Source organism: Neodiprion virginianus, chromosome 4 (assembly GCF_021901495.1).
Source record: "Neodiprion virginianus isolate iyNeoVirg1 chromosome 4, iyNeoVirg1.1, whole genome shotgun sequence".
Taxonomy (NCBI): Eukaryota; Metazoa; Arthropoda; class Insecta; order Hymenoptera; family Diprionidae; genus Neodiprion; species Neodiprion virginianus.
The window spans coordinates 1,043,273-1,069,710 of record NC_060880.1 but is presented as its reverse complement, the minus strand read 5'-3'; the positions used below and the strand labels follow the sequence as shown (position 1 = coordinate 1,069,710).

Sequence of the window (26,438 nt, the reverse complement as noted above, 5' to 3'; positions counted from 1 at the left end):
TTTTTTTTTACATTTTATCTATTTTTCTTCGACGATCGTTCGGACGTGAAAATCGAATGTGCGAGATTAAAAATGAAGGGGAAAAATGAAATTGAGTCGTGTGGAAATGAAAAGAGATAGGGTGCGTGAAAAAAAGGGGGGGGGGGGCGAAAATACGATGTAGAAGCGAACGCAGAGGGACGTGGCAAATGTTTTACACAAGAGCGGTGTTCCGGTAGAAATGCCGGTTAAAACTACGAGTGGGGAGGAAGCAGATGTCACGCTTCGCAGAGCATTTCTGCTGCTGTTGCAGGTGCCGGGCATCCATCGCTCGTACGTACGTACCTGTACATACATCGCGTACGGCAAGGTTCGTTTGTCATTATACATATGTCCGTACGTATACAGATGTACGGGGCATTCCACGTCGACGGAGTAAACGGTCGACCGTGACATTTTCTTTTTTATTTCATCAGGGATTTTTCCCTTTACGCTGGTTACTAACCCTGAAAATAATATCAATATTTTCTTCGATCGTCAGTCTTTACCCTGTGAATTTTTAAACTTATCTCGGAAATATCCAGAATTGATTTTTATGAGACGAGGAGAAAAAGAAACCTTTGGCTTTCGAGACAAAACATTTTAAAAAATCTTTGGATAAAGGCGAGTGATTGAACAAAGTACAACATTTTTTTGGAACCTTGTCAGGGTTCGGAAATTACGTAGGAAAAATCCTTGGTGATATTAAAAAATGTCAGGGTGAAGCGTTTGCTGAGTTGGCGTGGAATGCTCCGTATGTACACGTACACAGACACTCGTGAATTTCCAGAGCTTGCGCAATTCCGTCAATTCTGCACGTTGATGTATTAGAAATATGTATAAGGTATTATAACGTACGTTAAAAATCCGTTCAAAGGTTCGGTATTTTGTTCATCCTTTTTTTTTTTTAAATTCACATCTATTATTATGCTTGATTACAACCGTTTTCCGAACAGTGTTTGAAACAACAAAATTTTGTACGTATATGTGTACAACAATATACATGTAGGAATTTTCCGAACGATGCACCGATGAACCGTAATAAAGTAATTGGCATATCTAATCATATTTTGGATAAGCAACTCTTGAAGACATTATAAAAATCAATGTGTATTTTTTTGTTTTGTCCCTCTCAACGCTTCGTTACGTGGTTCAAAATTTATTTTACGAACTTTGAACTTTGAATTGTTACCATTGTGAAACAGGTATACACGCAGATGTTGAAAAATCGAAATGTAATCGTAGTATAATAATGTCTCGGCACAAAATGAGTAATACAAATAACGAGACCAAATAGAAAATGGAAATAATATATATTTATTTGGAATCAATGGGTATTACGACGAAGGAAATTGATCCATTGTTCATGTATAATGAAATGTAATTTATCAATTCGTGCGTTGAATTATAACAATCATCTACGTGCACGGTCTGCCGATAATATCTCGATGACGACGGGATATTTTTATTGTTTTTCTTTTATTTTGTGTGTGTGTGTGTGTGTATCCTTTGGAGGATTTAAATCGTGCACGCCTTCAGGTTCCCGAGGTCGCCAGGTTTTCGACGGTTCCCTCGAGCGACACGGAATCCGGTCGTTCGTTCGCCGGCTTGCGGACTTCCGGGACAATAAATCGAGCCGGTCTGCCCGCCATGCCGTGCCGAGCCAACGCACGGATTCTGCAGGGCTGCAATGCAAACCGAATTGTCGTCACGAGGCTTTACGCTCCACTTTTTCGATTTTTTAATAAGAACTGAGAGAAACAATAACGCTTCCTTTTTTTTTTAAACTTTTTTTTCTCCAAACAAATCAACGTCAAGATTAACAATCTTGCAAATCTTGGATTTCAGAGCTTTAAGCCGTCCATTCGATACTTCGTAGTTTCGTAAAAAAAACTCGAATTTCTAAACTTCAAGTTTTCGAAACTTGTCAATTTTCGTCCATCAAACTTTACCGCCCGCTTCTTACACGCGTCGTCTTTCGAAACTGATTGTGAATTACACTCGCGGCTCGTCTGTTACGCCGTATTGTTTAAACAAGGTATATGAATTAAGGGCGTTTCGTGCGCCGAATATCGAGGTCGAATTACCGTCTGCACCCTTATTCCTATCGCTACGTAATATATGTTGGTAACCAACCGTCTGTCGCCGATACGTGTAGCGCCTCATTTACCGCTTCGGGTATACATAAAGCTGTATGTACCTATGCATATGGCTATGTTGTATGTATTCAAGTGTGAAAATAGGCGGTAGGCGTATGATCACGTGCGGCGCGTGCCGAGAATCGCGAAACACCTGCCCAAATTCTTAACTCCATCGATGTTTTATACTTGTCTACGTATAATTTGACCATTTTATATAAAAAAAAAAATAAGAGGTGAGCAGTTTTTAAACGTCGGTTTAATCAGTCGCCAAATTCACGTGCTTCGATGAACAAAACAATTTTCTTCAGTCATTTATAATTAATTAACGAACGATTTATCGATGCATTTGTTCACTTACTCGCGGTGTAATTGTATACCTAGAGGTATAAATATTTGTCAGAAAATGACTTTAATGCCGTTGATTTCGGATTTGAAAATAAATAAACCGAAATCATTAAACGTATGCATGGCTTTTGGAAAGTTTGTTGATAATCTGGGAATGTATTATACATGTATGTATACGTATATTATACAGAGTGAATTTCTAACGACTGTACGGTTCGTTGTATGTTAAAATTTAACGCGCACGCGCACCGTTCTGATATCAACTGTTTGCCAGGGCGACCAACCGTCGCAAGTGTAACATAATTGTAAAACAATTTTACGAGGTTGAAAGTTAGTGACGTTATCGCAATGAAACGTCAGGGGAAAAATCATTATTGTGCAATTTCCGAACGACTTTCAAGGTATTAACTTTTCGAAGTACACGAGTTGGTACGTTTTGTTTATCATGGTTTACTAAATTTCAGATAGCTAATCTTCGATGTAGGCGAAGTAACGCGATTTTTGCAAAAACATGCATCGTTTTACCGTAACGTTGCTAATTAACTTCACACTCGTGAAATTTTGACAGTCGAAAGTTGAGCGTAGTTGCCAACCTACAACTGTCAAAATTTGTTAGGTTACATTTACGAAGGTTGGTCACCTTGGCAGACTGTTGGTATCGGAATGTGGCGCGTGCGCGTTAAATTTCAGCAGACGACGTACCGTGCAGTCGTTAGCGATTCACTCCGTATATCTATACACACACATATGCACATTATACGTGCAACGTACGTTACACGCGCCAATTAGTCAAGTACAGAGCTACTCGCAATCAGCTCGGCGCACATGAAAAATAATTCGGTACGATTCATTCGTCACAATTAAAGTCTCGTTAAGTCGAGTGACCGCGGCCAGTCAAGGCTGTGCCTAAAGAGAGCTATAAGCCTATCCTAAATGACGAGGAAAGCCGTTCATATATACCTACCTTACGTACGTACGTACATACATACGTATATTTATGTAAACTACGGTGCGATCCGATATTAGCTTCCAGCGCTGTCAACAATATTTTATTCGCGAGTAGCTCTGACTCCGTTCTAGGGAGTTTTTAGCGTTAAAATAGGTCTGAATTGAAAATATTCGGGATATGGCTGCATTTTTTGTCTACAGGGATTTTTTACCCTCAGGAACTTAAATCTGAAGCCATTTTTGAGCTGCATAGCCGGTGTTTCGATAAAATAAAAAAAAATGTGACGTTTTGTGCGTTTTCCTGAAAAACTGCTATCGATAAGTGAAAAATGACCTGACCCAACGCTTATTGTTTGAGCGGAAAATTCTACGTCGAATTATGTGAAGATATGTCGGAAACGGAATCTGATCAACAAATTGAGAATAAAGAAATTCTACTTATCGACGGTATCTGGGGAATTTTGACGAGATGATTTCTTCTCTCTTAATTTGTTAATCCGATTCCATTTCCGACATATTTTGACGTAATTCGATGTAAAATTTTTCGCTCCACACGATCGTCGAGTCATTTTTAATCTATCGACAGCAGTTTTCGAGGGAAACGCAAAAAACGTCAACTTTTGCTGTTCTCTCGGAACGCCGTTTATCCAACTCAAAAACGACTTCGGATTTGAGTCTCTGACGGTCGAAATCTCCTGTAAACAAAAACGAAGCCATGTTCCGAATATTTTTAATTTTTTTTTTTTTTATTGCGTGACAACAGACTCGGTGCAAACGATGTTCGTGTACCTGGAGGCCTACGGTAGCACCGATGTCTGTCCGATTGTAGGCTAATTGCGGTCACTTCCGTCACGTTGCGTGTCACCTATAATGCGGTACGAATAAGGAAGGTTCGGTTCGGACAAACAAGCCAGCCAGCTTGCTCGTATCAGTGGTAGACGTATCGCGTTTATTTATGATAATATTTTTCCAAATATATTATCATTTACGAACGGCAGTCTCCTTATACCATACGTATAATACGTCTATGGGGCATTTAGTTACAAATCTAACGGGTTTTCGTTAACTTCATTTTCATTTGGTTGGATATTCTTCAGACTATAATAAATCAGTCCTGGAAGTCTCGAATTTTTATTACACAAGGTAAGTGTACCAGTCATCGACACGCTTAGACACAATTATTGACTCACTTATTTTACAAAATTATTAATTTATGGGAGAAATTGTGGAATTTCTCGATAGCTAAAACAATTGCTAGAGATTCGAGTCAGTCGCTAAATATTTATTTTTTGGTTATTTTAAAACCGAAGATCGAACAGATACAACTAAAAAAGGATGAATAACTGTGGAACGGGGATTGAGTTACGGATATTCGACAATTATTAATACAAACTTTCATCTTTTTCGAATTCTCGATCAATTGTCAGAAATTTAATTTTCTTCACCTTTATTTCTTATTTGAGTAATTTCACAATTTTAAATATTCAAAATTCAATGTTCAATCGTTTGAAACATTTTGCAAAAAATCCAGAAATTTTCTCAGTCCTTAAGAATCACATGCTAAAATTATTTGGAAAAAATATGAAATTAATTTTGAAGAAAACTTTTCATAAGTCGTGTGCTTTTTTTTTAAGAAATATATTGAATTTCGTTGGAAAAGAAACAGGCATTAGAAAATATGTAATAGTTAAATACGATCCTCTAGCGGTTTACCAAAGTTTCTTCTGATCTATTCCGTAACTTTGCTTTGCCTCGAAGCTGAAACTTTCCCTCCTTGGAATAATTCTATCTCTCTCTCTCTTTCTTTCTGACGCTCGATCCTCGTTCGCGAATCAAATATCCGTAATATACATGCACGTATACCTGCATTATACATAAACGTATGTTGGACAAAAATTATTGTTCCCGCGGCTAAAGCGAATCGGATCTGAGAGAGTTCCAGTTGTCTCTTGAAGCTGTCGTCTCGAATACGAGAAAAACGGGGCTTGGTTTTGACCACTGATTATTTTCGTGGTTTCTATACCTCCTCAGTTCCACAGACAGACTCGGCTACTTGGGGTTTTCCGTGTAATATTACACCTTTCCAGTTACACGTTACACACAAATAAATACACACACCTTACATAAAATTTGTCCGCGCATTTAACCACCACCACCACCATCATCATCATCATCATCATCATCATTATACGCGGTATATGTACGAGTCGCTCTGCTTTCCCTCGTAGAGCCTCGATCCGATGGAGATAATAATATAATAATTCCTCATCGCGTAGCTGCCTCCGGTTTCGAATAAACTTGGTAAAAAAAAGTGTCGTCTTTTTTTCAGATACTTTTCGTTCAGACACCTTGTATATTGTATAAAATAGTTTTCTTTTTACTTACTTTCATTGTCAACGAGAAGAAAATTAGGTTTGTTTGAGGACGAGTGTAACAACAGCTACTGCATTAGTTGGATAATTCCACGTTTCTTACTCGTCAAAATTTATCGAGTAAAAGTAAGGTACGATATCATACGCTTGTTGAAAAGAAAACTTGGATCGATTCAATTCAATTTCGTCGCTGTATCCACTGAAGATAATCAAATATAGCAATAAATAAAAAGGCTGCGATTAAAAGTTGAATAAAATTTTATTAAAATTCATCCTGTGGCAGGGCAATGTGTGTTAAATACGGTATAATGTAGGTAGGTATGCTCCAGTATGTATATATATAACGATTCTATTATCGAATCGTTAATGTTTATGTTTAAGGTGGCTATTTATTACATAATATATCCACACACGACGCAGGTACCGTAAAACCTTTTAATATGTATATATTCCGAATGACGCCGGTGTACGATTAAAGTTTCGCGAAGTTGGTCGAACACACAAAACGATTCGAACTTATCGCTGACCTAGGCATGACTAAACCTTACGGTATATACGCTTTAATTTATATTGTCTTTAAATTTAGAATTTGAGGTCGGCGTGATTCGCGGCTGGCGAGCAAGGAAGTGGTAAAAAAAAAAATAAAAAAATAAAAATACAAATTCAGAGGATAAAAAAAGAAAAAGAAAGGATTGAAAAAGAAAAAAAACGACAACAAAGAATACGACCAGAGAAAACGGCGATTCGTCGCGAAATACAAACGATGCTGTATTTATTGTCTCAGAATTGCATATATATATATATATATATATATATATATATATATATATATGTATAGACGCGAGCGAGAAGAACGCGACAACGAAAATTAGACGATTATTTTATCGTCGCGTGGGGGTTGAGCTTCGGTTTTATCCTCTGTAATTATATATATATCGCCGCTTAATTTACACAAACGTCGATCAGTCGGGTCATATTCGACCGCAGCTGGGTTTTTTTTTCTTTTTTCTTTTTTTTTTTCTCTCTTTCAGTTCAAGCGTCGCTGCGTTTTAACGAAAATTGATAAAATGAAGACGGAAAGAAACAGAAAAATAATTAGAATTTGAAGTGAAAACGAAGCATGACGGTTGAACTTACGGAATCATTCATACGTTATAGGTCAACGCAACTTTGCTACAACGCATGGTCATTAACGCAGTCTCGTTTGTCACGTGAATAAGAAAAGAAAAAAAATTTTATCGATCAACGGTAAAATTTAATCATCTGGCCTAGCTACATATTTGTTTTAGACTTATTATTACCGTTTCTTCCTCCTAATCGTGGGCAGTACCGGCAGATCTATTACATTATATATACATATATATACATATATATGTATGTATGTATGCATGTATGTATACGTGTATAATACGAGGGAGTGAGTTAGCTTTTGCCACGGAGAATACATACTCGATGGATTATTTTTGGATCGATATTGCAAACGCCTCCTGGTTTTTTTTCTTTCTTTACTTTTTTTACCATTTACATTTTTACTTTTTTTCTCTTCTCTTTATTCCGTATCGCGTGTTTGTCTCGTACGCTTCATTTATGTATAACAATAACAGTGTCGATTATATAACCGAACTGATTCATTCATCGTTCTGTTCGCAACCGAAGAATCGCAATCGTTATGCATGAAAAATTACTAAAGCAACGTTACTCCTCATAGGAAATATGTAATACAATATACATATATTACGATATTCTCAGTTGGTTTGATTTTTACTCTTTCTTTTTTCCTTTGCTTCGCTATTCTTGTCGCACGATATTGACACGTAAGAACCGGAGACGTTCTAAAAGTGTAATAACTCGACGGGAAAACATTCCGCTTTCTAAAATTCATCTAAATCGGAAATAATTTATATTAATATCTGCATGTATATATGCACGAATTGTTTATAATCATCGATACACGTCTTAATATAAATTATTTCTGATTTAGATGAATTTTTTACTGAGTCTTTAACGATTTGTTGAATTGCTTGTTTTATTTGATAAATTATCTCTGCGACGTATACATCGTATATACGTATATTATAAGTATGTTTATAATACGATAGTAATGATAATGTGATACAAATGCATCGGAAAGAGTGATTAATTATACTCTTTTCTTTTCTTCCGATCTTTCGGACATAGAGTATTTATATTATTATATCTATACCACACGTCGCGGAAGAATGACGTTGGAATTCATAGCAAAAATGGTGAATAGAAAGTAAATAAAAGTAAGAGACAAGAAACGAGCCGCGGCGACTAATGAATCCGAAGACAATGGCCGACGACGACGTCACGGCTACGAGTTGCGAATATGTCATTAGTGGATATTATACGCGTATATTTATATATTGTGCGCAACATCCCTTACATTACTATCGCAATATTTAATCACGCGTATCCGTATGTAATTAATGCATGCGGAGACGAAAAGACGAAGCGCACGTCAGCTGTGCCGAATACCAAAATGGAATTTATACGCAGTTGATTCATCGGTTGATTATTTTTAAGTTATTCATTTGTCAATTCGATTTATTCGTTCGAGCTATTACGGACGGAACGAAAATACACACGCCTAATACCGAATTATTTTCCGGCGAAACCTTCGAGTAAAGAAATTAAACTTTGAAGAAACAACAAAGTTTCGATTGGTCGGAAAGCCGACGTCTCAAAGTTCCGAAAATTCAAGTTACGATGGAGCAAAGTTACGGAGAGTAAAGTTTCGATAGGGGAAAATTTGGAAAATTAAAATATACTCGGGCAGCGTGGTTTACCGAACGAGTGGGTGGAAAAAATTGGCAAATCCGAAAATCAGAGTGACCAGGATTACGAACGTAAAAATATCGAAAATCCAAAACACAGAACGATCAAAGAAGTAAAATTTCATCGAGTCAGAAATTCACGGGACTGAAAATCTTGGATCATTCGGAATTTCCATGTTTCATACTTAAAAATTTTCTCATTCTCACACTTTCGGAACTTTGACACGTCCTTTCTGCATTTTGTACTTTCGGAACTTTGAGCGTGGGTTTTCCGATCATTCGAACCATCGTTCTTTCGTCAAAGTTTAAGTTCCGAACATTTTAAAATTCGGAATTACAACCCCGCTCCAAATTAAGCGCTTGGAGAAAAAATCACTTCGTTTGCAGGAGTTGTCAACAAATAATATCATCATCGTCAACAAATATTCCGTTCGCAACGTTGATGTATCGCAAATTGGGAATGTTCGGCTTACCGATAATTTTCCGTATCTTATATATTACATTGCGATCGAATCGCGCTGCTGCTGAGAAAATCTCGAAGCACGAAACGTCGATCGGTTCATCTGCGCCTCGAGATGCTGGTGTTGGCGCGTACGAGCGAGATAACCTTTTGCTCGAATCTTCTCACGCATGCCGCCTTGGCAGCTAGCGGGGCAGTCTGATCGAAAACAGAAGGCTTTGGATTCGATCCGTGGCAGACGCGATCATCGGAGTATAAAATATGTGTGTGTGTGTGATGATGAATGAAAAGATGAGAAGATATATATATATCTGCGGGACGAAAACCGCACGAATAACGCACCACAAAACGCACCGTGATTTCTTTTTTCTTTCACGATCGAATCGTAATCGATTGGTCAAGTATTTGCCAATTTTTCTGGTCACGTTCGAGCAATTAATCCCTCGTTTCATCATCCGCCATGCGAAATAGATCATCGATCAATCGACTAATGATTGCGATTTTCTTTTCTTTGTCGCAGGGACCGAGTCCGTTATTGGTACGTTGCAACGAACGAGTATCCTGACTCATAAGTAGACACTTCTTTACACAGTATCTTGTTCGTTACGTTATTACTGTATATTCTAAATCGAAAGAATTTACTGTACCAATAACTGACAAATCTTTTATCGTTGTACGTTTGGAGACTAATTTGACTATATGTACCGATGATACGTATGTACACACACACACACACACACACACATAAATATACACACACACCTACATATATATATATATATATATATATATATATATATATATATATATATGTGCAGAGAGAGAGAGATAAAATTCCGCTAGGAGATGTTTACCGGCGTAATTACCACGCTGCTGACGAACGAAAACAAATTAGTCATTAGTGGTTCTGGGCAGTTTGGACTTAGGAATACTATACCACCGCTGCTAGCACCGATATGAGGTCTCGACCCTGAAATTTTGAAACGGCGAATCTTGACCTCAAAACGTTGTCTGTGTCGTTGTGTCGTACCTACCTATACAATAACGATGTAATCGCAGCCTCAAACCTAATCGCGATAAGGAGAGTGGTTAGCAGCTGAACGATGCAATAATTTATACGGCAAATCGTTGAACCGAACGATAACCGACGTCAAGGATAAACCGTATAATAATAAAGAGGAGGTCAGAAATGGGAGGAAATGTATTTGAAACAGTAAAAAAGAGAACGTACGTCAGTCATTCGTTCGCAGGTGATTCAAGACGAGGTTTCAGTCTGCTGCTGCAGAGTGCGACAATAATGAAATACCGGCGTGCAATTTGACGACGCAACTCGAAGAAGAAACAACGACGAGAGTGTATAATGGGAAAATGATACACACGCGCGGTTCGCGTTTGGAAATTTGTCAGGAAAATTGCTACCTGCAGGCATAACGCGTGACGACGCGTGATGACGGTTGTAGAGAATCCTCAACGGTAGAAGATTTTTGTCCTTTGCCACGTCTCCGTTCTTGTATATAAAACGAGTTCCGATTCGTCCGGCATGCGTAGAGTGAGTCGGTCGATGAAGGACGCAACAAAGCGATCCGCGCCCAAAGGGAAAAAGGAGAAAAAGATTGACGAATTTATTACGTATATTTTTCATATCGTTGAAGAAAATAGAGAAACTTGTCTCGATAGGCAGTTTTTACAGGCGGAAAGCCTAAGTTTGCCCTAGATATTAAGAACTCGCGATCGGCACTCAAAGTCGGAACTTTACAAAGTTATCTGTACGAGTGTCGATGAACCGAAATAACCTTATTTTACTCTCCGGTGGTTATAATATAATATCACCGCACGATGCTTTTGGTAATTTATAAACAAGCACGCGTTGTGACGAATGTCTCTGTAAGAATGGCGTCGTCGTGCCTTTAGCAAAATTTTGTCACGTTCCGATTTTTTCTTACTTCTTTATTTATATTTCTATTTAGCAATTACACTTCAACACCGGACTAGATGTTTGATACAAAAAAGGCATCGGTATTCAATTTTTCTTCGTTTTCTTCTTCCGTTATCTTTACTTACATACATATATGTATACATGCAACATACCAGTCCGAAATCTAGGACGTAAACATCACGCCCTTTACGATCACAATGACAACAACAACAACAATAATAATAACAACAACAACAACAACAACAACAACAACAACAACAAAAAATATCTTGGGTAGGTGTAAATTGAAAATTAGACATAATTCGTTCGTTGCGTGTCGATTGTACCTATGCACGTATGTATGTACCTACCTACAACGTTGTATACATATACGCGTGACGTATAAAGTGCCAGCAATTTGTTAATCTTGCGTTATCGTTATTTATCATCGTCTTTGTCGTCGCGTTTACTTGCCGTATATATATACGTATGTATATACGTTCGTTGCCTCCATACCCACCGTAAACATACATGTAACACAAGCATAAGGTTATATCTAGCAACTCTCGTTCCGCGGATAGTCTCGCGGTTGTAATTCTCGCGTGTTGAACCGTTTCTTTCGCATCGCGTTATACAGATGCGTGATAAAAGAAGTAAGGCGAAAAAGAAACAAAATAGATGGAAAAACTGCCGGAGAGCTAACTGGTTTTAAGACCATCTCTTTCTCTCTTATTCTTTTTCTCGGCGTGCACCATATGTATACATATATATTCCAAGGCGTAAAGTATTTGTAAATTGCGAACTTAACTAGCACGGATCAAGGACCACGTTCACAGATCATCTCATAGGTTTCGTGAGTACGATACGCATGTATCACATGTAGTACAATGCACGTTGTACGTACAAATGGCATTTACGCACGCTTCTGCGTATCGTATGTAAGACGGGCAAACTCGAGATGATGATGATGACGATCGTGACGATATAAATTGTACCGTCATTTAGGAGAATTAAGTTAGCGATGCGACTTGTTCGCCATTCATTGGCTAGCCGGTGTTATCCAAGAGTCGAAGCATATGCCTTATTTCATTAGGTTACCCGTATCACCGGCAGCGTGTAGAGCGATACGAAAGACAATTGTAACGTATCGCTAGCTTCACCTCGTCGTGTGTGACTGATTAAAATTCGCGAGTGTAATCGCGAATTGTTTTTTTTTTACTTGTTTAGCTTCCGTTAACCCTGCCAGTCACAGTGAGATGCTTAGCCAGTTTTTCTTTTATAAAAAAATAAAAAAAAAAATAAAAAATTGAAATTTGCATTTTTTTCGACATTTGTTTAGCTCGCGAGACAAAAACTCGTGATTATCCTAGTTGTGCTTTTTCAGACATCACGTAACATTAGGTTATATTCAATATTTCGGCTCGACAAAAGTTCACAAAGTTAGTTTGAATGTCGATAAATCTGATGTGAAAATTGTAAGAAACTTTATTTCAACGGTTTGTCTTAAAAAATAACAAAAAAAAAACAGCCATCAGACTAGGCGACCACCTTAACCCGTTGTGACTTGGGTTCGATGTCGATTATCTTGTGACTCCATCGACGGCACTTCCGTTGAGGTAGGCCATAGTTATAACCGGACTGCCTCCGAAGTTTCTCGTACAATATGTACGATACACCTCGCATGCAAATCTTGTTGCATATAATTGCAATATATCTTCCACACGGATTACCAGCAGCTGCAGCCGCTGCTATTCGATGCATCGAACCTTAAGGTACGAACTTTTACGCCTCTCGAAGATTGCGACGAAGAAGGCGGCTCTCAACTTCCCTTTAATTTTAAATAACAGATAAACAAGGGGCGATATTACGATCCGACATCGTTTTTTCTCCACAATTTTCGCACTCACGTGAATTGGATCAAGTATTTCAATATAATTCGAAAAAGAATCTAAAAGCGAAAAGAAGAGAAGAGAAAAGTGAAGGCGGAAAAGAAGGCTGGACGGGTGATTTTCTTCCTCGGGTCTAAAGATACGACGAGAAGAGGGAATGAAAAATTATTTACCCAATTGCAACGCGTCACGGACCGTCGGATATAATTTCGGCACACGTGGTTTAATACACACGCGGAGTCGAGGTTTATAACAACTGCATCAACTTGACGCGCTTGTACGTGCACCACCGCTATCAGGGGATGGCCTAGAGGGGGATTCGAGGAGGCTGAAAACCGGCTTGATTACCGCGCTGGTAACACCTACGCGAATCGGTGTATGTCGGACATGCATATTCTGCATGGCCAGCCGGTGCTATATTTAGAAACAACACAACGCGCCGCCGTTGAGAAGCTCCGAGCTCTCCTTTACTTGTCCCACCGTCACTTACGTTCGTACCGCGGACTGCCGCAGGTATCGGACCATTATTTAAACATTTTTTCACCAATCGTTGCCGTAATCATCGTTTTCCGAACTTGTACCCACTTCGCTCGTGAAGCTGAAACCGTCAGCCAGACGCGTTAAATTTTTTAGAAATTGAAACACGCAGCTCAGTTTTATCCTCGTAATTGTACAAAGGTATTGGCGGTTCGAGGTATTTCACATAATTCGTCACGCTCGTTATTCACTGCCTTATTTGAACGAACTTTGGAATCTTTGCTGATAATTCTGGCTCTCAGCTTCAGCCTCGTCTTGCACTCCGACAAAGCTTATACGTTAAAGTTTTGTATTCTCCTCAATTTGGTCGGATCAGTGGACAATGAACAAATACTCCGTCGTTCGTCCCAATCACATTCTTCAAAACAATGTATTATAACCCATCAATCGCGTGCCGATGAAAGATGTCCGAAACCTGATGAAACCTTTTGTTCAACAACGAACGTCCGTCCGTTACGGTCAAGCACTTTGTCAAATCAAAAATACACGTCTTTGGCTTCTCTTGAATGAAAATTTTGCCCACTATCCGTGGGACGGGTTCCCGGGAGTCACTGGGTTAAAAAAATAGAAAAAAAAAAAGAAGGAACGTATCCTGGGGACGCGTTTTTTAACACGTGACGACCGTTAACGCCGGGCAATCGAGTCGCTAATCAGCTGGCTGGTCCACCTCGTACATCGTGCACGTCGGCTTTGCGGACTGCAATTCGTTACCGTTCCGAACCCCTCGCGTTCGGTTATAGACCTGCGGATATGCGGTCGATGTATCCTGCCCATGACTAGCATTCTGCCGCGGTCTATAAATGACTCGTATTTTCGATCATTAATCGTACGAATGATTTTTAAAAAACCTTTCCACTTTAAAGAATGTTAAAATTGATTGGAATAATTTTGAGAATCCAATGAAAGAAATATCATAATTCGTGTATCTGGTCACGTACAAGATGATTCATCGTCGCGTCTCCGATTTTCTTTCGAAGAGATCGTCGCAGTCGCGAATCAACAATCACGTTTTTCACGTGGCATTGCGCGGACCGTTTCATCGGTACGAAGAGAAATCTTTCCGCTTGGTTTAAGATCTCCTATTTCAGCCACCTAATATACGCTTGGCGATTCTGTTATTGGTAATTAATCGTTGTTTTTCAGGTTGGCCACGCATCGCCACCTCCGCCAGCACCGAATAACGCCAACCAACGAGAAAGCTTGCCGGCTCCGTCCCGTGGACCGAGAACTCTTCTTCTTCGACGTGGTGAAAATGGCTTCGGATTCACTCTGCGACACTTCATCGTCTACCCGCCCGAGTCCTGCTACGTAAGTCGGATAAAAACAAATTTACTCGGTAACCGCGCGGTCGTCGTTTTCTACCCAAATTAAATCGTTTATCACGAACGATCGACACTGGACGGAAAAAAAATTCGAGAAAGTCGATCGAGGCTGCTGCTCAAGGGGGGGGGGGGGGAGGGGGGTTCATTTTCTTTAAAAAAAAAAAGCAAAAACTATGGTTTTAGACCGTCCGAGATGTACACCTCACCCCCTTAATGGGGGTTTAAAACTGCAGTTCTCACGTCGAAAATGACTAAACGCGGTTGCTCCAATGATATACGGTTTAATTAACGATCGTCCTTGGCTCTCCCTTATTACACTCGTGCCTGTATATCTGTGTACAAGAGTTACACGTATCGGCAAGTTGAGAACCGGACGAATTGCGTATCGGTAGCCGATCGTATCGGAAGACCACGTTCTTAATTGTCAGTGGCCATCGGGCTGTGCCCGTTGTACCTCGATCCCTTGCCATCACCTTCTACCACTGCAAGGTCTTGCAGGCTATTCGAGTACGCGCGTATAAGACGCATAAATTTTTGTCTACCTACCTCATACGTCTCTGCCTTCGTGTATTTTACTCCCCCTCTCCTCCTGCCCGCATCCTCTTCTGGTGTAATATGCCGTTCCCCATATACCTTTTGGGGAGATAATTAATACTCGAATGACCTGAAATGTTTTTCTGCACGGTACAAAGTTGCACCGAGTAGGCATACGCGCGAGTGAATACCTACGCGTGTGTGTGTGTGTGTGTATATATGTATACACATGGTACACCGTACCTACGCTCTTTATTTCCATTTAACGAAGGCTGCAGAAGTCTTTGGTAGCGTTTCGCGTATTCGCATCTCTCCCTATATTGTCTCGTTGTTGTTTCGAAAACATATAACGCGTAACCCGCAGGCTGCCGAGTGAAATCGAAGGACGCGTTTCGCAATCATTTCGCGAAACAAACTATTATAGGATTCGGTAACGTTGTCCTGACGGATGATGAAAAATGTGCGACAGATACGGAAATGAAAATAAAAAATTAGTAACCGTCGACTTTTTTCCAATTAATCAGCAGATGTTACCGGGACACGAGCGGGCCAGGATTGACGAGCCGATGGACACGATCTTCGTGAAACAGGTACGCGCCAATTCTCCGGCATCGGAAGCCGGGCTTCGGACAGGGGATCGAGTCGCGTCCGTCGACGGGGTGCCGACGAGGGGCGAGCAGTACGCTCGCGTGGTCCAGAGGATACAGCAGGCGGGTCCTTGGCTACGTCTAATCGTCGTTTCCAAGGACGACGACATCTTGCAACGGGTGAGAATTCCTTTTTCACGCATTTACTTCTGCATTCGTACAATGGAGAGATCTTCCGACCTTTGATAGATTTCGGGGTAGCCACCTGGAATACTTGGAAAACGCGAAAGTGTCGGGGTATTTTTAATTTGCTCATGGAATAAACTGAAAATATCAGTTTTGCGGTCATGGGAGTTGGATATGATTTTTTTGAGGTACGGCAAGGTTACTTTGTTTTCGTTGAGAAAACGCAAATTTAATTCGATTTGAATTTGAAACGAATAAGCTCAACGATTTCGGCTTTGGTGACTTACCAGAATTGGGGAAATGTCGGAGGAAACTTGGTCTTGGATCGTGGAAAAAATCTCATAATGTCGTGGAATTTTGTTCCCGAAAATTTGTGGCTACCCTGAGTTTTCTCGGCGCGGTGTAACCTACGTTAAGAAATATCTCCGGGGACTTATTTTTCTCTTTGAACCTTCACCTCTCGGTGATAACGAAATGTTTGTAATGCGTACAGAATGGTTAGGAGGGCATAATTGGATCCGGTTCGTCGCACCGTGATATTCGCAGCCTGTGTTTGATCGGCTTAGCGCTACTATTGCCGTAATGAATCCTTACGTCCGACAGACTGAGGAGAGGCAGGGTATCGATTCAATTATAGAATCCGGAGTAAATTCAATTCCCCTGCCATTGCAACAACGCGATTCGTTTTTAATTGGCTTGTACGCGGTGTTTCTGTGGGGGGAAAAAATACGAATTCGACTCGGGCGATATTTCTGTCTTCTGATGTAAAAAATTTTCTCGAGATATTACGATCAAGTGTAACGTATTTGTTTAACCGATTATTTGTTTCATCGCACAGTATTTTGGTGAAACGGCACACAATCCCGAAACGAATCAACGACCTCGACTTCGCTCGCCGGACAGAACGTCGCAGAAGCAAAGGAGATCGACGAGCATGATACCAGGTCCGACACCCAGGAGCCGACAATCCTGGGTCTGTTCTCCACCGGGTTCCGAAAACCAGGGTACAACCCTTCATCCGTACAAACAACAGAGAGAAGAAGTCTACAAGGATACTAAAATGCTAGCACCGACCCAGCGGAGGCCTCTGGAGGCTCACAATCAGGAGACGCTCTACGACCATCCGGAGCGACCGCAGAGACGGCAGAAAGAACAGCAAAATCAAATTCCCCAGCCGTTCAGGCAGCCGCCGGATTCGAGATTTGACTTGTACGACAGAACGAGGCCCGAGTCGATATACTCGAGGCCGTCGAACACCGAGCAAATCTACGACAGGATAAAGGACCCGATTTACGAGAGGGTCCGACCCTCGGACGTGATCAGCAAATCGCTCGATCAGTATCCAATGTCCAGGGCTGAACCTCAGGTGCCGATTTACAGACCTGGAAGAAGGGTCGTCAGTCGGAGGGCCAGCGAAGGCAGCGGAATGGCCAGCGAAGTCGAGTCTCAGGCCTACGGTAGCATGGACGCCCTCAAGTCCAGCACTCCTGGTTCCCGGCTGAGCATGGAGTCCAGGAGGGATTCGAGCCCTGCCAGCAAGGAGAGTCTCTCCTCGTACGACTCGAATTCAACCCTGACCGGCAACGAGTACTCCGACGATTCTGTTATCATGAACAGATTGAGGCGGAGCTTTGAACAGAAAGAGGAGTTTCTCAGGCGACCGAGTCAGCCGATCGGATGGCTCACACCCGAGGAGGAGTCGAAGCGTATTCAAAGGGAGTTTTACGCAAGGCCGCAAAAACTTCAACGACAAGTATGGCCTCCCAACGAACAGCAGGCCAGTAGACGGCAACATTCTCCGACGAGAAACTCCGTTGAGAGAAATACCAGGGCTCCCAAACCTACGAATCAAAGTTTGCAGAGAGTTAGAGGTGATTTGGACAGCGAAACTGAGTATTCTAATCAGCTTGACGGAGAGAACGACGACGACGTCGACGACAACGACGATGACGACGAAGATGACGGAGATCAGCCTGGCATAGAGGAGATTCAGGCGAAACGTGACCAGTTTTATTCCTCTCTTTACGACAGCAACGGTCAGTTCGTTAAAGAAAATCATTTCAAGTACGGACCGCCTGTCGCAGGAAACAATGGCAATAAGATTAACAACGACGCGCAGTTCAGATCTTCGAATACGAGGAGCGGCAACAAGGCTGCCTTTGTAACGACGCTGTCGAGGATACACGAGAATGTCACGTCGAACCAGCAGGGTGGTGGTCAGGATTTGAGGAACGGAACTTCGTCTCTTCCCTCCTCGCCCGGACCGGAAAAGAAAAATAACGATAAATTTTCCGTACCGCCTCAAGGATTACAGATTGTGTCTCGCAGGGCTAAGCAGTTTGAGTCGGGACGACTGCTCAGCGACGATGACGAGCCGACTAGTGATAGAACTAATTTGTACAAAAGTGAATTATCTAGGTTATCAAGTAAACGAAGTGTTCCTAATGTGGCTGTTAGAAAAAGAGAATTTGAATCCAAAGCTGAGGCCAGAGAACCAAGGAGAATACCAGCTCATCGAGAGAGCAAATCACTCGAGTCCGGTATGTTATAATGTTATCACATTTGTTGTTTTCTGTTATCAAAACTTTGCGATTAGCTTGCGTTTTTTCTTCTTATCTATTTGCTCAGTTTATTGTCTCCTATCACAGGCCTTGAATTGAAGTGGCTAAAAATAATCTGGGTCAGTTTTTTTCATTCAAACACACAAGGTCACTGGAAGTTACTTTTCGGGTGAAAAAATATCTCTGTGAAAAAAAAAAAAAAAAATCAAGATTTTGATAATCTGGTCGCTGATGTAATATCGTTCACTATTTTTTTTCAAACAATAGACGAGTGGAAAGCTTTGATTAACTCTTACCAGTTCGAAATGGAATTTTCACAGACAGATATTTTCAGGGCGACGCGGTTGACCGTGACAAAATTAGGTTAACCGTTATCTCTACTTTGTAATTACAGTAAATATAAAGTATTTACGTATAATATAATATATGAATAACAAAACATTGTGGTCTATATGCATATAGGGAGAGAATTGTCGGGGAATAGAGTTATTCCTGTAGGCAGCAAGTACATCCATTGCGAACCGCCGGCTGGATATAGGGAAATAAGAGGTAGATGAACGTGTCAAGTTCAGACCTGTATTGTCGATGTATTTAATAGTGTGTTTATCGTGGCAGTTTATGTAACATGTGTCCGTATCATTAACTCGTCTTTCATACTTGATGAACGTTTGACGTTCGTAAAACGTCAGGAAGACACTACGAAGCATATCATCGCAGAGCATGTCTCATCGTTCCTTTTCTCATGCTTTGTAATGTATATCTATCTCGTCAGTTAACGTGTCAACACTGTATTCTCACAGTGATCATAAAATTTCCCATTATCGGAAATCATTCGAAACCCAGGGGTAAATCACTTTGAAAAATTAGAGAGAAAGATGGATTTCGCACGACTTCAAACAACAAACGTCAAAGAGTGATTAACCCCTCGGTAAAAACCATAAATCTTTACTCGAAAATTCATCCGAAATTCTATTCATCCATTTCATTAATTCTATCCACTTATCGGCAGAAGTTTTCTAGACATTTTCGCGTCTTGAACGAGCAGCAGTCATCCACGTACTTCTCTGTCTGTCAGAAACTCCTGCCTTTGAAATTAGAGTTTGTGGATTTTCTTGTAATTATGTGTAGTTGTTTCTACAATGGGTGTTATAAACTCGCTGTATATCTCGCCTTGTAGTTATGTAATTTCAAACTCATTTAGAATCGTCGAAATATATTATAAATTTTTCGCAGAAATGCCCGCGATGGAAACTGAATCCATGCATCTAAGGGCACGAAGTAACAGCGCGGAGTCTTGGGAGGCAGCGAATAGCACGTCGCGACGAAATGCAAGGCACACTTGGCAGACGGAAGTCGAAGAGGAAGATGCGAAAAGAAACAAGGCTAAGCGTCAAGACAGTTACTTACAGGCGGTTAAAGCCCAGCTTGGTGAGTCATACTTGTAACATTTGCAAATATATTTTTGTCTGTAACCCTTATTTTTAGAGAGACACTGCACCATCATTCCCAGTATGTTTTAACTAGATCATTTCTATATACCTAAATGCCAAGATATTTGGCAGTACGTCATTATTTGTTGTTTGTAGCTAATTTTTTTCAAACCCACTTCGTGTTGTACCTAAAAATGGGTAGTTTTTGATTTAGAAAACCGGCAATTAAGTATTTTTCAAATTCTCTTCATCATCACACTTCACCGTCGCCATCTTTGATTGAAACATTTGAATTTATCTTTTATTATTGATCAACGATGGTGATTTTTATTCGAACTGATTTTTTAATCCATTTTTGAGGGCTCAGCTATAGTTGAACCTCGTTGATTTGATTTTCTGGATTTTTGTTATTTTCATCCATTTCGCATGATGATTGTTTAAGAAGTGGATAAATTTTGTTTTCTTTTCTATCCGAATTATTATTGACGAGAATAAAAGCATGAATTGATAGAAAAACGTGTGGGGTTACTGATTGTGAATGTAAAAATGAAATAACAGTCTGCGTAGTTTATTTGCACAGATAAAATATTTTGCGTACGGGTATACCGTATAAAATTTTTATTCGTTTTTCTTTTTCTTTACTTTCTTTTCTGTTTTTTTTTTTTTTTTTTTTTTTTTTTTTTCAATCAAATTTCACGAAATTGCCCGCTTTTGAATATAACTGTAAATGTTCGAAGGAGTATGAAAATATTGATCGAAAGAACTTGATTAAAAAAAAAAAAAAAAAAAACGCGACTTTTCTCCGAAGACGAATCACCTTTACTGTTTGACTTGAATATTTTTGTAATGGAATAATTTGTCACATTTGTTTCACGCTCACCACAAATATTTGTCATTTATCGTTGGTCAATTGCAAGTTGAAAAATCGTCGACCGCATCTACAAAAATGAAATTGCAAAATTATTCATTTCACGTGTATATTTTCCACATTAATTTCATCGATTGTTGGGATATGTGTGTGTGTGCAAACGACAGAGCGAGCACCCCAGCAAAGTCTGATGCGACGTCAAGACGCGATCCGCGAGGGTAACGCCGACGTCGACGGTCAACAAGTGTCTAAAACCGAGGATCCAAACGACCCGCTATTTCCCACGCCAATATTAGACCTGAATCAGAATTCCGAGACAAATAAGACAACCCCGAATATAATCGTTAGCTCGCCTCAGCCAGTCAGGCCCAATCAACTTTCCATCTCGAATCCTCTGAGACCCTCGGAAAGCCCAGAGAACGGCTCTGGCTTCCTTACACCTGCTGATACTGACGTGGAGACCCCAGAAGGCATTTCTCAGATCCTAGGTCAGGATTTATTTTTTATCTTTTCGTTTATCGACAGTCTTTTTTCGTCTGTTCCTCAACCTTTCGTTTCTCTTTCGTTTTTATTTTATCGTCTCGTTGTTCTTGTCCACCTTTTTCTTTCGTTTTAACAATTTTAACACACGATTTTTTTTATTTTTTTTATTTTTGGTTTTTCTTACACGTTATAATTACACTCGTAACAATCTCTCGTCAAAACGATATTTGTTTGTTACAACGCTTGCCGTATTAATCATAACAACTGCCGGTGTTACAGGGTGATAGAAGGTGAAGAGCGATTGAAGTTATGTTACATGCTTTGAATTTGTTTCAATGTTCGTTTTATGTATGAACCGAGTTAAACCTATTACCAATTTTCCGGCTCGATATAAACAAAACTAACATTCTCACCTATGTTCAAATCGAATTTAAACCAAAAACTTTACATAATTGACATCGGCCAGAGCTAAGAGGAAACAGAAAGAATGTGCATGACGAAAAAAAAAAAAAAAAAATGATTTATTCGATCGTAAAATTTTTCATCGCATTGCTTGTGGTAATTTTTATCTGCTAAACGTAGTAACATTTATTAATGCTGTCGCATTTTTAATCGCATGATCAGATAACTAATAATACAATAATATTCACTTGACATTCCAATATATCTACATGCATGTGTTTGTTTCTCATTATATTGTTTAGATATAATTGTATTCTTTTTTGCGGCAAGTATATGTTTATACAGCAAATTTAAAATTAAGAAAATGTTTGATTGGTTTTGATGTATAGGTATGCTGGTATAACGTTTAAATATTTGTAACGATAGTCTGATAATTCTTGTGCGTCGATGTAATCGCAAAATAATGTGAAAATCGGAGAAGGGCGTTCGAATACGTGCGCATACCATCGACTGCACAAATCACGCATACCTGGGAGATGTTGACGTCGAAGTTGATGTTAATTTTTTATTTTTTTTTTTTTGTTTTTTAATGTTAATAACGTTTGTTTGCGAGTGTGCGCGCTTTAACGCTGATATACACGTTTCCGCGTCCGCTTTTTACAGTTCCTGCACCAGTCCCATCGCCGACGAACGGCGTGGTTATCAGGCGACAGAAGTGCTCTAAGGCCCAGCAGAACAGTAAGTTATTAATAATACATGTGTCTAACATCGATGCAGCATTTCGAACGACTCGAGGTGACAAAGAAAAAATCAGTATTTTACATCGACTCGTGCCCATTGTCCAAGAAACAAAGCTTTTTTTGTTCTTCGGTTTGTTCGTTGCCGCCGCTGCTGCTGCCGCTGCTGCTGTTGCTGCAATTAGTGATAATGTTTTTCTCATCGCTTTGTCATCGCAAGTCAATTCTCGTAATCGGCGAACATCACACGCACAATATTACATACAATATTATACTGTACGAATATGATGTGTCATCGTATGTTTTTGTTTACCCAATGACTAACTTCCCATTTCTTCACGTCGAGGTTTCGTTTCTCGTTATCGTATTCGTACCTACCTATCTTAGTCCGGCCTGCATAATTCCATTCGGTAGTTTTCCACACATACTACGGATAAAAATGTATGGGTACGAATTGTGGCGAAAACCGGCTCGGTGTGGCAATTAGTAATTATCTTGAATTTCGTTATCCGTGAACGCGTTTATCTACGATTATGGCGGTTCGGTATGGGAAACATTGAACAGTCTCGATACAGGATATCACTTCTTTACGTATTACCGCTTGTAAGGCGCAAGAGTGCGTCAGTCGCGTTTTTACCTTCTTTCTTTCTTTCTGCCGTTGCGGAAATTCATTTTTCAATATCAAAATCTTACATATATATATATATTTCTATGCATAAATTGTGAACTTTGTGGACTGTGTTTGCGGTTGTGCACGGTTTATTCTTCAGTGTTCGTTTTATTTTACTAATTTTAGTTTTGTCTTTGTTCTTTATTTTTTTCTAACTAACCGTGTTAGTCAAACAAACATGTTATATCCTGTTACAACCATTGACGTTTCTTTTTTTTTTTTTTTATTATCTTCTATCTATCAGATGACGAGGATCGAGCGACCAGGAGAGTTTCCTACCTGAAAGCTACGTGGAGTGAACGCATGCACGTCGACAGTGATCTTGAGCTCTCAGACTCCGAGCCAGTTCTCGCTTTAAGAAGGTAAGAAAGAAACGGTCCTTACAGCTGTCTATATATTTTTTTTTTTCTTATGTTCATTTTATATACGATTTTTGTATCTAACCGCAGGTAAATAATGTCGCGCGATTTTCCACACCCAGAGAAATGTTTTTTTTTTCTTTCTTTTTGTTGAAATTGGTTTTTTTATATTCACGTAAACATACGATACTACGAAGCTCGATAATCAATGAAGGAAACGTTGATGAGATAGATTTTCTCTGGGTGTGCACACTCATAATTTTTTGCTAATCGATATACATATTGCGATTTTCTGTAACGACGATGTTCTGTTTGCAAACGTGAATCTCTGCAATTATCCATGTTCAGCAGCGCCCTGTTTCTTCTTCTTCTTCTTGTGTTTTTACCACTTATATTATTATTCTTTACCCTCGCAATTAATTTGCAAATGTTTTTTTCTTCCAAACACGCACGTATACACTGCACATCCGACACGCGTTTTTTGATCTTTGATAACTAACGGGGGATATACCGCTGAACCTCTGATTAATCAATCATGTCGCCTTTAATCGTGTTTGAAAAAAAAATCGTGTTAATCTTCGTTCGTTTTTTTTTTTTTTTTTCCTTGTCGCTGTTTCCTGCATCTCCGAAAATCTATCGTCGTGTTTAACCCCTTGAGTCACACATTATTGTGGTGAGTCAAACTTTATAACAAGACAGTATTTGAAGATTTTTGGGGTGGCTGATTGCGAAATTGAAATCAGATTTCAAAAATTCAAAATTGCGGATCCAGTATCCTGGATCCAACATGGCGGATGAGAATTAAAAATTTGATTTGATACTGTCAAAAAACTTTCGATAATGAGACTGGGAAAGAAAGGGAGAAAAAAGATAGAAATAAACGTGAAATGAAGTGTATAAAAAAAATGAATAAACAAACGAGGAGCATGCACATGGACATGACAATGAGCCCGGTTCCAGCGCCCACAGGCGATGGCGTCCGCCCCTCTTTCCCGGGGACATAACACCCCTACGACGCATCTTCGAGGATGTAACACAGGCGGCGTCGCTCCATCGTCACTCGCATCGGTGAGACCCCGCCTGTCCACCTGTGTCTGCTTACTTCACATCCACCTGCGTATATATGTATATATATGGGCCAGTTCGTACCATTTCGACAAGGCTTGTCTGACCATTTCGCTTTTTTTTTTTCTTTTTTTGAGATTTTCCCGACACCGTTTTTATTTTAAACAACTTTTTAAAACCGTGTTGTTGTTCGACACAATTTAAAAATCTGTAACAATTCCAAAGAGTCGCGTATTAGGTATCAAAATGTTTAAGCTTAGAACCGAAATGGATAATTGTTACTGTTCAAAAAAAAAAGAAAAACTGCAAATGTTATAATGGTTACGAAAAAATTGAAAATTTTTCAAAATATGATGTCACGTATGAAAATATGCCAGCAGCAATCCATGGTAAAGTGACTGCCGCTTCTAATTTTTTTAACGCGGTAATTTGTTCGGGCAAAGCTTGAAAACAGTAAGAGGGAGGAAATTTTTCACTTCGGCTATAAGGCTTAAAAATTTTAATATCTGACACATGAATTTTCAGAATTTTGTCAGATCTACAAATTGTGTCTATCAATAACATGGTTTTGAAAAATTGTAGAGAATCAAAACCACGTCTAAAGAATCTTGAAAAAGAAAAACCGAGTGCCTTTCAAAGTGAGAACAATCATGTGAAAAATTGCGAGCCAAATCCGAGAAGTCAAGGCTCAGACCCAGGTTGAAATGGTACGGAATGCCCTAAATATATATTTTCATTAACTTTGACTACCTTGCAGCCTTCTATAGTAGAAACTATTCGTAAATCATATGTATAATATATATGCCTAGGAATGATCTATACGTGTGTATATATGCCTATATCGATCTCTGCACGATTGGCGATGATATAGTGTACATGTATAATAAACTATACCACAGCAAGTGTACCGTGTAACGTATATATTGTGCAATTAATGATTGAATGAATCGCTTACGAGATCAGCACTATGCATACAATTTTGAACGTGACGTATTTTACCTGTACTTATTACGTGCGAGCTACGTGCCGCACTGTTTTACTATTCTATTATTTTTATTTTCGTTCTCTTGAAATGCCATTTCTAACATTCATCCACTTTTACGTCTGTCCGTCCGTCCATATTCGTTCGTTCGTTTCTTCGTTCGTCGTCCGTTCATCTGGCTGCTGCTGCGTGTGTGTGTCTGTACGTGTTTTTCATATGCATATATCGCATATGTTGTGTACAAAGTTTATATTCACACATTATGTAGTAGAATACATTGTTGGAAAAATTGTTTTCTCTCGTTCCCAATGTATCAGTGAGTTATTTCGATCAGATATCAGAGTCTTGACATTTTCAAAGTGTGGAAATCCAGCGACACTTGAATTTATGCAAATTTCCATGAAAGTTTACCCGAAATTTTTACATAAAACTATTTCCAACGGTGTATATATGCCTACTCTGCATTATATAATATGTATTTTACAGTAACGAGAGTAAGATTGACAATCTTCGTTATCGTGCTGGAATATAACAAGCGTAAACATTTTTGCTTTCTTAAACTTTTCTTCAATGACGGGAAAAATTGGTTCGTAATTTTCTAACAGACAAGCATAATTTCGTTCAACGGGTTCATCAATTTGAATGATTTTTTAAAAGTAATTTAAACGGAATTTTTTTTTGCATTCTACACCAGTGAGATGGGAATCATTTTCACAATATTTCGACATTTCGATATGCGGTGACGTGACTTTTGGATGAATGAGTGATTTCAACGACGAGACATTTTTTATCCGCGTGTGTAAACGTTGAATATGAATATGACTTAAGC

The 26,438-nt window shown here is 39.5% G+C and overlaps 1 protein-coding gene across 13 annotated transcripts in view; it reads left to right on the top strand.

Moving 5' to 3' along the window:
• The window catches only part of LOC124302699 (rho GTPase-activating protein 21-A), a 101,073-nt gene that overhangs the window by 57,472 nt on the left and 17,163 nt on the right, over positions 1-26,438 (top strand). For 3 of the 13 annotated variants that reach the window (XM_046759114.1, XM_046759111.1, XM_046759124.1), the window contains exons 3-12: positions 9,603-9,620; positions 14,567-14,731; positions 15,804-16,046; positions 16,891-18,592; positions 19,076-19,162; positions 19,847-20,041; positions 21,079-21,399; positions 22,460-22,534; positions 23,448-23,565; positions 24,523-24,630. In XM_046759114.1, coding sequence (XP_046615070.1) covers positions 9,603-9,620; positions 14,567-14,731; positions 15,804-16,046; positions 16,891-18,592; positions 19,076-19,162; positions 19,847-20,041; positions 21,079-21,399; positions 22,460-22,534; positions 23,448-23,565; positions 24,523-24,630 — 3,032 coding nt within the window. The remainder of the gene's footprint in view (positions 1-9,602; positions 9,621-14,566; positions 14,732-15,803; positions 16,047-16,890; positions 18,593-19,075; positions 19,163-19,846; positions 20,042-21,078; positions 21,400-22,459; positions 22,535-23,447; positions 23,566-24,522; positions 24,631-26,438) is intronic. The other 10 variants (XM_046759113.1, XM_046759120.1, XM_046759112.1 and 7 more) reach the window with 9 other exon arrangements.